Source organism: Akebia trifoliata, chromosome 1, assembly GCF_017979445.1.
Source record: "Akebia trifoliata isolate Shusen 1 chromosome 1, ASM1797944v1, whole genome shotgun sequence".
In the NCBI taxonomy this organism is placed as follows: Eukaryota; Viridiplantae; Streptophyta; class Magnoliopsida; order Ranunculales; family Lardizabalaceae; genus Akebia; species Akebia trifoliata.
Genome location: NC_141375.1, coordinates 32,300,012 through 32,316,687, shown reverse-complemented (window position 1 = coordinate 32,316,687; position 16,676 = coordinate 32,300,012). Strand labels below are relative to the sequence as shown.

Here is a 16,676-nt window from a genome sequence, read left to right as displayed (position 1 = left end):
GTGGCCTTGTTCTATCTTGTTCCCACTTCCCACCTGGAAATGGGATTATTAATTTTTTTTATTGGAAAATGCTAGCCCAGTCCATCAAACCAACCTCGGTTTTCTTTGTTCATCTTAGGTTAATTAACTGCAAAGGGAAATGATTTCTTCTGAGTGGGTGTAGCCTTCAATTACTTCTTGTACAATTTTTTTTTCCAAATTAAGCTTTCGACCTCGGTTTCCTTTGTGTCGATAAAAGGTTTTCATCATCTATATGTCGTTCCTTGACCATTTATCCAAATCGAAAGGGCTTTTCTAACATCAGACAAAGTTTAGCTAAGATCATGAACTTTTCTACAAATAAGTATTCCCATGAGAAGTGAAAATTTGGAATAGTGGAATAGGCCATCTGAAAAAGAATATATGATTTGCTGGATCAGGATGGTTACGATTTCCTTTCATGACTAACTTCATATCAGAGAAATGTTATTAGACAGAGCCAATGCGATAGATTATGTGGAAGTGCACGGTTATTAGTAGTAAGATTTAAAATGGTCCAAGCCAGGCCCTGGTTTTATATAAATTTTTAAAAGACCAAATTTAGATCAATTGGTGTGTGACCTAGTACAAACAAAATTTGGGCTTCTGTTCTGCATGGCTTTATGGCTTGCTGGGACGTAGGCTAAGGTTGGACCATAATCAAATATCTGGATAAGGCTTGAATAGAGGTTTGTTGGTCCTAACTCAAGCTAACATTATAAATGAGCCCTTTAGGGTCCCATTCGATGGTTTCTTCATCTTTTAAACCAAATCTTAACTTACTAGATCTGCCCCTTATAAGGGTACTAATTAGTCACCCCTTTTCAATAACTGACATAGAAAGTGACCCTCAATATATATATATTGGAATGTTAACGTTCAATACTTCATGGGGACGTCAGGATTGTCTAATACAATTTTTTTTCTCAAAAATACCCATTCTTATTTTGTCTTTTAGTGAAGTAGGAAATGATGTATTGATCTTTTACACAATAAATGATTGTTTATAAAATAAATACTATAAGCATTTAAGTATTTTGAATTAAATATTTTTTTTTTGTAGTAATGCTTTTGCAATCAATGCTAACGTATAAATGTATTTATTAATGACATAATATATATATTTATTGTGTAAAATACTAACATGCCATTGGCTTTTAGCTTTCATTAAAAAACAAAACGAGGAGGGATATTATTAAGAAAAAAAAAAGTGTTTGACAGTGCTAACAAAGTATTGGACGTTAGCATCTATATATATATATTTTTTCCATTGCCATCTAACGTCGGAATTATGCTGAAAAAATATTGTATTAAAAATTAAAATATGATTAACCATTTATTGATCAAGATAACCACTGATTTCTCTTTCGTTACACTAGGTTATGGAGCATTCTCACTTGGGTTGTTAGCGGATTTGTTTAATATATGGGAAGAAAATTATGGCACACGTTTGGACTCATTCTCTATGGGTATCGACTTACAACGATGTCACTCATATTGAAAAAAATTAGAATTATTGGTTAGGAGGAGAGAATTGTGGGAGAACATGGATTAAGAGATTAACTGTTAGGATTGTATACTACGAGAAAAAAGACTTTAGACATCATGCTTTAAATGATGTCCTTAAGAAAAGTGATGTCTAATCTTTTGATGAAAAGTATGTGGAAAAGGCAGTTTTTAGAGACGGATATTTCTAAACTTGATGTTTAAAAATCAAGTATAAACTGATATCTAAAGTCCTGAATTTGTGCGCTATCCCTCCACCAGCGAAAAATACATTTTAGATTTAAAACTTGATGTTTATTTAAAATAAAGTGATGTCTAAAGTCTTTTTTTTCTTTTTCCGTACAAGTCATCATTCAATTTATTCATCCACTTGGCACAATTTTCATAAGAATAATGGTGAAGTGATTTACTATAATACTGTGTTGGACACGTAGCTGACGTGAAGGTCTAGTCACAACGATAGATGATTTTCCTCGAATTAAGAGTGAGAAACATCTATGGTTGTGAGCACACATCCACGCCAGTACAGTGTCGAGCACAATATCCTGCAGTCACTCTAGCATTGTTCATTTCGTAAAGAGCAAATTTGGACTCGAATTTCTACTAGTGTTTGGCTGCAAGGTTATGCCATTCTTGTCAATGTTATGACAAGTGGCATCATATATACTTAATGGATCAGGTTCAAGGGCCATGTGAGAAAACATGTAAGAAAACTTTCGTTTTTCAAAATAAGGGTTAGAGGTTTTGGATTGAGCTGATTTTTTGCAAGGATGGTCACTATGATGAGAAGATCATCCTCACAAAAAATCAGCTCAATCAGAAACCTCTAAATCCATCAAAAGTGATTTACAAATTAGTGATAAAAATTGAAAAAAAATCGACGGTCCACATTCTAAATCACTTTTAATGGGGTTAGAAGTTTCAGATTGGGCTGATTTTTTTTTTTTTTAGATGATCTTCCCATCATAGAGATCATCCTCACAAAAAATCAGCTCAATCTAAAATTTCTAACCCATATTTTAAAATTTTATTTACCGCCGAAAGTTTTCTTACATGTTTTCTCGCATGGCCCTTGAACCTGACCCATACTTAATATCTCGCTTTTTAAGATTGGGTCAGACAGGAGCACCCATAGACACACCCCTCCATGTTTTGGTAATTATTTGAGACACTCCTTGCTGCGTTATCAAAATTGATGAAATACCCTCCTCGAAAGTTGATGGACTAATAGAACAATTTCACTCGTTAGTTGGGCAGAAGTTTCTAACGTGGTTGGACATTTGAAGAAGTTCTTAATCTAGAAAAAAAAAAAATGTTCTTTTCAATTGAAGAACTCTTTTAAACAAAGATTTAGAGACTGCTGGAATGCACTCGTGCAACAGCCACCTATTGTTTTTGGAACAATTTCTTTAGTAAAGCCATTGTTTTTTAATAAATTCGTTGACAAAGGAATGAGTGACCCCCCGTTATGATTGATGCTTCTCACAATCTCACTGTGCATTCTTCTCAATTCTTTTACTTTTCAAAGTTCTTGGGACGGTCTTTGACTGTGTATGGAAGGAAATCATGAATCTCTTTGGAAGTGTTTTTGTTTGCTTTTGTATTTCCTTAAAAAAAGAAAAAAGACAAAAGAAAAATTCAATTCTCACTTTTTTTTTTCACTATCTTTTTTGTATACCATTTTTTTTTTTTTTCGATATTGTGGGTATGCCCACCATTCAGGTGGGACTAATGCCGCAGTCACATGAACTGCCCCCTCAGAAAGTCCTACGTGCAACGGGTTGAGTCAAGGGTCAACAGGATCCTGAAGGGTGGTCCCAAGAAATTCATAGTTTCATGGGATTTCGAACACTTGACCTATTCTTTGTGCCAACCCCTTGGGGTTATCTTTTTTGTATACCATGATTCTTAGCAACCAACCAGCTTTGATCACTATTCCATTTTACAAGCAAAAGTATGTACACTGGGTAGCATTCTAATTTGATTTTTTGCATCTTTTCCTTGCTAAGCTAATTTGATTTTTTTACATGGTCTGTGGGTGGATGGTGTTGGAATTAAGAGGGTTGAATTAGAAAACCTTTTAATATTCATGTAGTTGCAACCATATGGTAAATCAATCTATTAACCATAGGATATTTAAATCCCATGTTTGCTTTTTTACTTTTTACTTTATTGCTTTATGTTTAGTTGAATGTTTTGATTTTGCCTTGAGAAATTTTAGTCCCACATCGACTAGGAGAAAAATTGATTTACAATTCTTAAGTAGTTGTGCTTCTACTAGTTTTAAAGTGGATAGAAGTAGTGGGCGGGCTCACGGGGGTCCAAGAGGGAAACCCATGGTTCTAATTGGAATTTGGATCCACCGGTCCAAAAACCTTAATGAGTGTGCGCGCAGGGGGTTGCAAATTCTCAGATTTACACCTCACGTGGGTGCACGCAAAGGCCCGTTTTTGCTTTAATTTTCAAGGTCCGTTTTTATCTAAAAATTCCACAATGTGTCTGTTCGGAACCAGTTTGTGACTATTCTATACAGTCATTATATCAATTGTTTAATCGATTAAAACTACTTGATTTTCTCTGCTATTTAATATTTTCGAATTATCAGTAATTTATTATTCATTGTGAGAGCACACAACATCGTCGAGTTCGAAGTTACGTTCCAATTTAGAGTACCCTTTTAGATACGTGGGTTGTTGAATCCTGCAGAACGAACGCCTACAGACTGTGGTACCGTAGCAGGGGCGAATTTCGTTTTAGGACAGTGCTTTGTGCACGCTTCAACCATTTCTTTTTAGGTAATATTTTTTTTTACATTCAATTTCGAAATTAAGATTTGTTCTAACTTCTTCTCTCTTTGCCATAAGAAATCAGTATTCAGAAATAACAGATGGTTGAAAGGTTGGTAGTGATATGATAGTTTTAATCAGACCAGTGTACATACTTTTGCTTGTAGAATGGAATAGTGATCATATTTAGATAAATTGAGGTGATTTGATTATTTCCAGAAATGAAACTTTTTTGGATCTCTAAAAGAGGAGATTTTCATGATCAAGAAAAGTACTACACATGGGGTTGGGCTTCGTTGAAATGTTTCGAAAAGCAATATTGAAAAATTATATGGCCCTTGTTTTACAAAGAGAAATCCTGTAAAATCCACCTGCCACATTGACATCCCCTTCTCCTCTAAGTTTCACAAACTGAGGCAATCCAACATATACTTACAATTCTGAACTGAAAGTAAAAGTCGGAAAAATAAAAAAACACAAGAAGTAGAATACTAAAGAAGTTCTCCACCATTAAATAACTCCCAAGAGATGAGAAAAAAACGTACGCCGCCACCACCACCACCACCACCAATGCTTGAGGATGCCCATCGGATCACCTACCACTTGTTGCCTTAACCATCTCCTCCCTACAAGGAAAAACAGTTAAAAGCTACAAATTTCTCTTCCAAGAGATTTTTAGCTTAAGCATAAAATGATGTATAAACTGAAGACAAAGTAGGACCCATCACTAAGCAGAATGTCATTGTGGGTGCAACCAAAATTATTGTGTCGCAACACAATTGTTTGCATAGGAGCATATCTCCTATTTAGTGATACAAATTTCTCCCAAACAGGCAGTAGATGTACTAGAAAAACAAATTTACAATAATAAATAGAGAATGTGCCTTATATATATATATATATTAGAAGAATTCTATTACTTAATAGGGCTCTTGGGTACAACATTGTTTAAATTTGTAATTAGAATTGATACCATTCAAATTTGATTTTTTTTTCTTCTAATTGTCAAAAGAGTCATGATAATATGACTTGCCAGGTGGCATACTCAAATGACTCCATGACGTGACAAGTTTGGGTACCATAGATCTGTATGCCTTGAGATACACAATTGCACTTCCTCATAAAAAGTGTATCCTGAGGGAACCGTCTATCCCGTGTGCAGATCTACGGTTCTTGAGTCATTTGAGTATGACACCTAGCAAGTCATATTATCAAGAGTCTAGTCAAAATCATTCTTAGTAAAAACCAGTCCGAAAAAAAATGTTACAAACAGTTAAATATGATTTTTTTTATGAAAAATAGTGTATGCATAAACCCTAGTTTTGTTTTTGTTTTTCAAAAAAAAGAAGAAAAAAAAAAAAATAACTACCTTATCAATTCACACTATATTTTTCTTCGCAAAGAGTAAATAATTAAAAAAACAATAACAAACATGAGTTTAGTAATAGATCAATGAAGGTGCATGGTGGAATTTAATTACCTCACACACGACCGACCTCACACCAGCCATACATTGATTATGTGCGCTCAACATGAATATCCTGCTGCTGGGCAGTCCGCCCTGACCTCAGCCATGACACTACTTGCTCCAAATCGAAAGAAGGGCATTGACGAACAACCAAATGATTTAGGTTTCTCATTTCTCCTTCGGAGACTACTATCCTCTCTAATGCTTTCAATCCCACAATTTGCAAGAATTGGAGTCGTGGAAAGCCTTGATCTGGACAACACATGACATTCCCAGAATATATCTGGCCCACCAATTTGAGAATTTGAAGGTTTGGTAGCTCACCTAGCACGGGCATTGGATCTTCCCGCAGTGCAGTGTCACGTAAGGTGAGTTTGGTAAGGCTTGGTGGCAACTCACTCGGTATTCTCGTCATCATCCGTGAATCGGAAGAAAGGGTAATTGTGCTTACCAACTTCAATGTCTGAAGCTGCTTCAATATCTTGAGATTATTGTTTAAGGCATCCATGTGGGATTCTAAATCACCAGAGACTCCCAAGTTTAAAAGATTGGGTAGTTTTGACAAGACTTGGCTTGAACAACTGCTGGGACATATGCAGGACAGAGTTTGAAGGGAATCTAGTGAGGATTCGTTGCGTGACGGCTCTGGTAGACGGGTAGGGCCTCTGAAATACACATGTCTCAGTTTTTTCATCTTCCAAATCCCATCTGGCGCATCAAAAAATCTCCTCAATCTTAAATTAAGGGTTTGAAGATTCCAAGCTTTGTACAAGGAAGGTGAAATATTTATGAGGGCAGTTTTGCTACTTATCCCCAAGAATCTCAAATGAATCAGCTTCCCTTTCTCACCACTGAAAGCATCAACACTAAACGATGAATGCTCGATCCTCAGCACTCTAAGCAATGGCAAACTTTTATAAATAGTAGTGGAAGGAAAAGAAGAATCGCTAGAAGCATCCGATCCCAACTGATCGGACAACCTATTCACTCTTTGACTGAAACAAAGGAGAGAGCGGAGATTTGCAACAGCCTCAGGTCTGCAACAAACTTCTGTGAGAGTATCACAATTCCCAGCAAGTCTTCGAGCATTAGCTAAGGGAGGAGAATTTACGTACCCATGAACCTGGAAATGTCTTTCTTCTTGGGCTTCAGAAATGCATAGATCACGCAAAAGATCATGGATACGACACGTCTTCACTCCATAATCTGACCTCCTACTAGACACTTGGATAAGGCTTCGATCAACTAGCTTCTCCAAGTATGTTTCTGCAGTCTCTTCCAGTGTTTCTCCATCTTTCACTTGTATAAATCCCTCAGCTATCCACAGCTGCATCAACTGTCTTGCGGGGATTTCATGATCTTCCGGGAACATACCAAAATATAGGAAACACGGCTTCAAGTAATAAGGAAGATCATCATAGCTTAAAGCCAATATATTTTTACACCGATCTGGACGCCTATCGAGATAGGTACTCACACGTTCGGTAACTTTTCTCCACTCCTTGAAGTTCGGCTCCTGTTCCGATAGTAATCCTCCTAAAACAACAATGGCTAGTGGCAGCCCACCACATTTTTCGGTGATCTGTCTTCCCACTTCTTCCCATTCTGGAGAGCAATTTTGGCCTCGGAATGCTTGTTTCGGAATAGCTCCCAACTTTCTTCTTTGTCTAGATAACGTAGCTCGTGCGGAGGGCTATTTGCCTCTGTATGGGCTTCCACAGCTACTTTGTTATCGCGGGTCGTGATCATGACTCTACTTCCCTTCCCCTTGTTGGGAAAGAATGAATTCAAGTCTTGCCAGACTTGAGGTATCCAGACGTCGTCCATAACTATCAAGTATTTGAATTTAGTCAAGTGCTCTTGGAGCACCTTTCCCAACTCTTGCTCATCCATCTTCTCCATTTCTTCTGTGATTCTTGTAAATTGTTTTAGGATACCCTGCATAAGTTCGATAGGCTTATATTCTTGAGATACACTCACCCATGCACGACGTTTGAACCCGTTAGTAATGCGTGGATGATTGTAAATCTTCTGTGCGAGGGTAGTCTTACCCAAGCCGCCCATTCCTACAATGGAAATGACGGCGAGTTCTGGCTGTTCTCCTCCGATTAGCCGCTCCACCAACATATTTGTCTCAGCCTTAAAGCCGACAACATACGCTAGCTCATTGTCATCAGACTTCTTGCGAGACAGACGGCGATCTACTGAACCCTTCTTTGTAACAATCCCAAGCTTCTCTTTAGTAGCATAAATTTCGTCCATCCTCTTTGTGATCTCCTCGACCTTTTTTGCAACTTCACGCTTCATTAACGGATTGCTGAAGTGAAGGAGCCTAGAAAGCCCATCCCTCTTACTATTTTGTGTAGTGGAAATGACGTATGTGTCGATAGTATCCTCAGCATCATAAGCTAGATCTCTGAGTTTATTTAGGAACACCTTTACAGATTCATCCTCTTGGGTTACACTCCTACAATCCCTAAGGAAGGGCTGCATCATTTCCAGCTTATTACAGAGGGACTTCACTTCATCCTCTACTCCAAGAACCAAACCTGCTTCTTTTTGTATCAGCTGGTTTATGTTCTCCAAGACTAAAGAGATAACAGTGTCCGCCATCTCTCCAAGAGTTTCAAGAAGCTTTAATTTTTTTCAACTCTTGCCTTGTGAGGGGGAGCTATACAATACCGTCCTTATATAATAATTTGAATATAGTACTACGTACTATAGGAGGGTGGGTGCTTACGTTTTATTCTATATTCTATGGTAGGTACTAGGTACCTCTCATAAACCAATAACTCAGTATCACATTCACATGGATTCACATGGGTGTGTCCTGAGTCTGAAATGACGGCTTTATTTGTTTAATTAGTTAGGCTCACCAGGTCAAGAGTGCAAGTCTTTCTTATAACCTATATTTTAAGACGAAGAGTGTTGACTTTATTTGGGGACCGTTTGTTTTTGCGGGATTCCTTATTTTTCAAGGGAATACAGATCCAAAATTGGTCATGGGAAAATAAATTCTTCTGTCTGATTGCCCTCCTTGAAAACTATCAAATGAATTTTTCATCATAGTCTTAATTTTTAAAACTACTTGAGTGGAAACGGCTGAGTAGAGTCGATTTGGTTGGATTTTGATGATTTCGATGGAGCAAACTTCTAAAGTTAACTTTGGCAATACATCAAGTTAATTAGTCAACTCAATAAATTAACCGAGTCAAATAGAAAACTCAACCGAGTATTATATATGGATTACTGATTTTCTGACGTCCCCTCGGACATATCCTCCTTGGCGTGACATGGGCTAGATCCATATATATTTTTCCTCAGATATATAATTGTACATCTCCATAAATAGGTGCAGTTATATATCCCGAGGAAAAATCTATGATATGTCAAACGGGTGTCAAAGAATAATTAAAACATTTTTTTCGTGAAAAGCATCTGGACCCCACTTCTACCAATACAGGATCCCCCAGTTGAGGGGAATTAACTCGAATGGTACACTAAGAACTAAGCACTTTTGCGAGCTTAATCAGAATTAGACTCCATATATCCACAAATAGGCATGGACAACTTTTGTTTAAGGCCCTCCAAATTCTTAAGACAAAACATTAAAGGAGATTTGAGCACTTTCCCACAATCGGATCAAAGCATTTAATGTGTTATTTTAAGACAAATATTACAATAAGTTATGGACATGTCATTCCTTGACTCACCCACCCTAAACAGTGAAATCATATATTAACGAAATATTTACACTAAGATACTACTAATCTAATTCAAGTGCTATCATTAATGAGGTATAGGCTTAATATCCAAGAGCAGAGTCAACAACCCGTCCTACGCAATCCACATCTAGCAGTAAACCTGGACCAATCGTGTGGTGACACATGTCCCTAAATTTCAATTATAAAACCCCTTATCAAAGATTAAGAGAGGATTCAAAACCTAAATTCTCGAAAGAATTCATTTCTCTCTAAATATCTATCACTATTATTGACTTAATCTTTGGTAGGCACCGCACCGGGGTCTCATTCTTTTTCATTCTCGGCTTCAATTGTCATAGTAGTGATCATTGATCTACATATTCGACCATTCAAGGAGTTAAATACCGTCAAATTACGATCAAGCCAATCACTTGAAGATCGTTCTCATATTGAGGAGTGGAAGCCCGAAAAAGACCACACATTTACATTTCTTGATGTTAGTGTTTTCCTTTAATTTGATGGAGTAAACATAACTTTTTGGTGGAAGTTGAACCATTGAGGCTATCCATCAATGGGATGGTTCCGATAAGAAGATACTTATATAATGGATCCCTATGAGTTTGTTTACTGATCCTAAAGAGATAGTACTAATCTTTAGGAATCTTGTAGTTTTCCTATCGAAACATCAATATGACCGTTGGAATGTCAGAGATTCCCAAGAGAAATGTATCCTTAGGAATCGATGTCTAGTATATCTGATTTTTTTCATCACATCCCAATAGTGCATTTCTGTAGATGACTTTTCTGTCTTCAAACGATGTTTGAGGCTCTTTTGGGGATTTAATACATATTTTATAGATACACACTCCCATGTGATTGGATTTGTTCTTAAGAGATAGCTGGCATTCTATTCATGAACTCTAAAAATTGCGATCTTAATTCATGTGTGCAAAACTATAGATCATCTTAATTATGATGAATTTACTGTATGTATTACCCTCAACCCCTGTGGTAAGCACTAGAGTCGTTATGACTGCAAACCTAGGCGGTTGGAGGGTAGAACTAGACTTTGCCCAAGTGGCAGAACCCTTAACTCAACCCGACCATCAAGCCTGAGCTCAAGTTAGCTTGAGTTAGATAATTTAGTAGGGTTGGTCGGGTTGATCTTGTTGAATAACCCTAATTTGATCAACAAATAAATTCTATATCTTAAAAAACAAATACAACGTCAACAACAAAATTACTAACAAAAAAATAGCATATAACCTTCAAATCCATCATTGATAGAATATTTAGACAAACCATACTAAACCAAAGACTACGTTAATAATATCCGATTTTCTACAAAGACATAATAATTAGATGGAATCAGAAAAATAAATAAAATATATTACTAATGTACAAATATTTTTATTTAGTATATAACATCAGGTTTAGGTTTGAGTTGGGTTGTCCGAAAGTTAAACCTGGGTTCAATTCAAATTGAGGCCGGGTTGAGACATTTCAATCCAAGCTCAACTTATCTTCTACGTAACTCAACTTAAGCTTGCCCAACAATTGGGTTGAGGTCAGGCCAATCCGCCTAGGTTGGAGCCCTAACAACCATTGCAAATATATCGTTCTTATTTCTTAAGATGTCAATGAAAAAATTTCCTACCAAACACCAGTGAGAACACCGCGATAATCAAGTTGCTAGCTTAATTAATAGAAGCCAATCAAGAGGTTGAATGTTCAGGTCAATAAATAAAATAGTTGTAATGTGACGGTTAATTAAATGAATTTGTACAAGTGGGAAAAAATAAATTTTCTAGAATCCATAGGTAGTTGGCAATATAAAAGGCAACTTTTAAGTTTCTCTATATTGCAAGTATGTGGGATCCGTTTCCCATGCCAATTATGTTACTACCTTGATCATAACATGAAGTTCAATTCACAAATAAAAAGATAAGAGTTTGATCTGATTAGAGGTAGACCGGATCAATTCCAGATGATCAATCTCCTAAACTTAAAAAGGATTTTTATTAATTTTCTTGTTGATTTCAAAATCAGAATACAAGGGGTTACTTATAGATAAAAGGGCAAAATCTCTAGATCTAATTAACCTGAATTTATATTAAATTCATCATCATCAAAATATAGTTTTATTTTAAATTTACTCTAATCTAAAAATAAACCTAATCTTGTCTGGATCCAAATATTAATTCTAAACTAATTTGCAAATGGATAGCACGACTCATTAAAGTATAATACTCTTAGTTGATCATAAACTAATAACTCAATGGCATGGCATCTCTTGATATTATTTATTTGCTAAGAAATACTTGATTGATCAAATGGTCAATAAAGACTGCAAGTCTTTCTCGTAACCATTAATATTTTACGACGAGACCACCTTGTTACAAGCTGGTGCATGGCCTTGTTCTATCTAGTTCCAACTTCCCACATTCAAATGAGATTATTTATTTATTTTATTGGAAAATGGTAGCCTATTCCATCAAAGCAACGGCTGAGATGAATGTTCGAGAAGTCTCATTTTCCATTGTTAATTTTAGGTTAATTAGCTGTAGAAGGACATGATTTTTTTTCCATATTAAGCTTTCGACCTCGGTTTCCCTAGTGTGGATGTGGCCCAAAGCTTTCCAGACACCTAACGTTATTATAGGAGCGGGACACCATTCTGGATGGCTACTCATATCAAAATTGAAAATGCGCTTTTCTAATGTCAAACAAAGTTTAATTGAGATCATGAATTTTTTAAACTAAATAAATATTGGCATAATAAGTGAAATGTGGAACAGTGGAAGAAGCCGTCTAAAAAAGAATATATGATTGGCTGGATCTGAATGGTTAGGATTTTCTGAGAAATGTACTTAGATGGAGCTAACATGATCGATTATGTGGAAGTGGCACAACTATCATGTGAAGACCAAATTTAGATCAATTGGCTAAGGTTGTCTGGAACATAGGATAAGGTTGGACAATTATCTAATAAGGAGACAAGGCTTGAACAGGGCTTTGTTGGTCCCAAACTCAACTAGCATTATTTTGGGGTCCTAATCCTATTCGAGGGTTTCTTCAACCTTTTAATTAAACCTAACATTCACAACTTACTAGATCAACCCCTTGGGAGGGTGGTATGAAACTAATACTCTCCTCTCAATAATTGACATAGAAAGTGACTCACATTAAAAATGCAATTCAAACTCAATTTTTTCTCTCTATTGCCATCTACCCAAGGAATTAAGAATAAATTAATCAATTTCTTCCACATAGAATAGATTTCTTTTTAATTACGATTTAGAGGGTGTTGGATCCGAGATCTATATTCCAGGTCCAATAGTATTTAATTAAGCCTGTAACCTATTTCAAAGACGATTAATCATTGATGTACCTCTCTTTCCTTACTCACTATTGGTTATGGGTTTGGATTTGGTGGTAGAGGCTTTGTTTATTGAGATTTTAGAAGAAAATTATGGGTGCTTAATTGGACGTGGACCCATTCTCTATGGGAATTGTCTCACAGGCTAATATGATGGGTACATTCCAACTACCTCCAAATTATTATTTAAAAGAATTCCGTTGCATAAGCTTCTCATTAAATACATCGAATTCTATAAAAGAATTTTAGAATTTTGATAATATGTCGTAGTTTTTGGCTAACGCCTATGACGTCATTTTCTCTCCTGCCCATAGTGGGAAAAAAAAAAAAAAAACTTTTTGATCTGCTCACCTTGTGAAATTAAAAAACATGCTCCAATACAATGGAATTGTAGAGGACAAAATTATATGAACTTTAAAAAAATAATAAATTTTTATCGTAAAATTTTATTTTTAAATTTGGGTACTCTCTGGCAGTCCATATCAACACCTTGGATCAAACTTGAAAAATATTATTATTATTATTTTTTTTTAATATGAATATTTTCATGAAATCTAAGACTTAGTTGTTGGATTGTAAATGCGATAATCAATGTGGGCCAACGACCCTTTTTAAGATTTGAAATCTTAAAAAACAAATATGTGAGAAGCAAACAAGAGAATTTCTCTATTGCTGATGTCATTCATGCCACATGTCAAATGTTTGTTGGACTGCGAGCAAACACGTCAACGATGTGTGCCAAAACCGTGTCATATTATCAGCACTCAAAAATTGGAATTAAATGATATTCAAACCAAAATAAATAATTTGTATGGATAAAATAAATACATGATTTATGACCTTGTGACACCATTCCCATATGTATATGTAGAGAATCAGTCCAATTACACAACATACACCCCGAAAATTTTGTTCAAAAAATCTTAATAAACAAGGGTCGGGTTCCGTATACCCCTATTATGACTCACATTGCGACACACCATTTTGTCTTATATGGGCAAAAATGTTTGGAATGGGCTGATTTTTTGTGAGGATGATCTCTATGGTGAGGAGATCATCCTTGTCAAAAATCAGCTCATTATGAAACTTCTAGTCCCATGTTTACAAGTTGAAAAATTTTAGACCGTCCAATTTTTGTAAATCAATTTTGATGGGGTTAGTTTTGGATTGTGATGATTTTTTGTCAGGATGATCCCCTTATCACAGAAATCATCCTCACAAAAAATCAGCCCATTCCAAATATTTTTGCCCATATAAGACAAACGATATGTCGCAATGTGAGTCGTAATGGGGTCGTAATAACGCTATCCAATAAACAAAGCCATAACCACCAAAATTCAAACAAAAGTGAAGTGTTCGCTCCAGGAGGACAAGTGGGTAAAGAAAGAGAAGTCAATGGTTATCTTGATCAATAAATGGTTAATCATATTTTAATGCAATATTGGACCCGGACACTACACCCTCTAAACCATAATTTAAAGGGTAAATTACCATTTCGTGATCAACTTTTGACGAATTTACGATTTTGTCTCACAGTTCATTTTAATTATCAAAATGTGACCGTGCAAAATCACAGATTTTTCAAGTGATGAGATTGCAGGTTTAAATTGACGAACCAGCGGTTTTTTTCTCCCAAAGTGACAATCTCGCTTGTTTGTATAGTGATGATCTCGTTAAAAGTAGCAAAACCTGCAAGATCGTCACTTTAAACCTGTGAAATTGTTACTTTAAAACCTCCAATATGTTTTGGTAATTAAAATGAACAGTGAGCTGGAATCCTAAATTTTGATCATGTTTTTGTAAATATTCCTAATTGAAAATAATTTTGTTTCTAAGAATTGTTTTCCTTAATTCCAAAACTGCAGAGGGCAATACCGATAAAAAAAAAGGTAGATGGCAATAGAAAAGCAAACTTGAATCTGAACTGCATTTTTATGGGAATCGTTATCTATGTCAATTATTTTCTCCATACCCATTTAAACTTCACGCCAATTGGAGGGGCAAGTGAGACCAAGATCATCTCTTCTCTGATCTACCATTGCTACTGCTTAATAGAATTTTCCTTGATCCGATCAGATGAGACATCCCATTGATCTCTCTGTTTGAAATAGACCATTCCTATGGCCTCACTATTTGGTTCTTCTAGCAACGAATGGACTTCTTCTATAGATTCTGACGCTGATCGACGTTAGAAAATCATATGCTCATAGTCAAAATTTATTGATTATATGGACGAAGGCACGTAAATTTGGATTTTTCTTTATTGTTTCTAATTTATTTCATCATATAGATACATTGCTAGATCTTGGGTTTTGTATTCTCATCATCAATTTGAAAACGCAACTGGTGATCATCTCAAACATCTGATAGATAGCCAATTCCAAAGTTATTAATAAAAAAAATAAAAAAAATTGTGCTAAGTTGAGGAATCAATGGAGTGATGCTACATGTACCGGTCATTTTTAGCTTCAACCATCAAATAGATCGTTGAGTTATTGTTTTATAGGAATTAATAACTTCATTTTATAGATGTGTTTTTCTTGGAAAATCCTTAGCATCTCAACCGTTTGTTTTATCAACAAATTTCTATTCTACAAAGTCTGATCCAACCTTTCCTGTTGTTATCTCACTCTCCATCTTCGAAGGTTCTTCACATATAAAAAACATACAAGTAGAGAGGGAGGGATTATACGACCATCAATAAAAAATGATTATGACTGATACTTAAACAAAAAATACAGAGTTTTTGACCAAGTGTGTTGGTTCATGTAGGAAGGAGTCGTGTTGGAGTAACATTGAAATGTAAATCTATGGTTCTGACACTCATCCACGTCAGAAATGTCCCCCACGATGTATATTTTAATGTTAGTTCAGCATTATCCTTCCTGTAGAGAACGGACCCGACAAGGCACTTGTGTGATGGTATTTCTTTGGTGGATATGGTTGGCATCTACTAAGCATGAGTAATTTGAATAATTTGGTAATTTCATTTGTATGTTTATGTACCAAGTATTCAGCATTATCTTTATTCAAACCATTTGCATTGCAAACATTTGCGGTGCAAATGAAGTGCAAATGCAAATGATTTGTTGTGTACCAAGTAGGGCCGTAGTACAAATTACAAAACACAGATCATGAATCCACAATAGTTTTTTAAGAGGGAATAAAAAAGCTAATAAAGGAATTGGAACAAAACGACGTTGGTACTACTCACTAGATGCTTGTGGAAGCCCATACATAGGCCTACCACCAGCAGGGGTGGAGCCAGGATTTTCTTGTAGTGGGGGCAAACTATGGTTAGTTGTATAGTTGAAGAACTTGAAGATGAATAGTTTTAAGGAGAAATTCAGAGGTTTTTTTTATTAGAAGTTGAAGAAAAGGATATTTAAGTCATTCCAATTAGTATATGAGAAGGCCCGGTCAAGAGGCAAGGTCATCAACAAAAAAAATTGAGAGGAGGGAGGGTGGTGCAAAAATTGGAGGAGGGTGAGGGTGTGGGGGCAAATGGGGAGAGAGGTGAGGGAGTGGGGACAAATGGGGCATGTGATTAGTTGAAAGTATAGGAGTGTCTCAAAGTTCTGTGGGGACAATTGCCCCCACCAGCTCCTTATTAGCTCCGCCCCTGACCACTAGGGGTGGATTTACAGTGGGAGCAATGGGGCACTTGCTCTCATAAGAATTTTTAAGACTTATAAGAATAAAAGGCTAATGTGGCCAATATGAATGGTGGAAAACAAAATTCGTCACCATTTGCAAAAATATTTAAAATTTTCAAATGTCTTAGATGCCCTCACGTAGACAAAATCCATTACTCC

At 36.0% G+C, this 16,676-nt stretch overlaps 1 protein-coding gene across 1 annotated transcript; it reads right to left on the bottom strand.

The window, feature by feature from the left end:
* Window positions 1-5,827: 5,827 nt before the first annotated feature.
* Window positions 5,828-8,391, bottom strand: LOC147411828 (putative disease resistance RPP13-like protein 3). Its single transcript, XM_086432464.1, is given in 2 exon segments — window positions 5,828-7,369; window positions 7,372-8,391. Coding segments are annotated over 2 exon segments (2,562 nt in total).
* Between the last annotated feature and the right edge of the window lie 8,285 nt (window positions 8,392-16,676).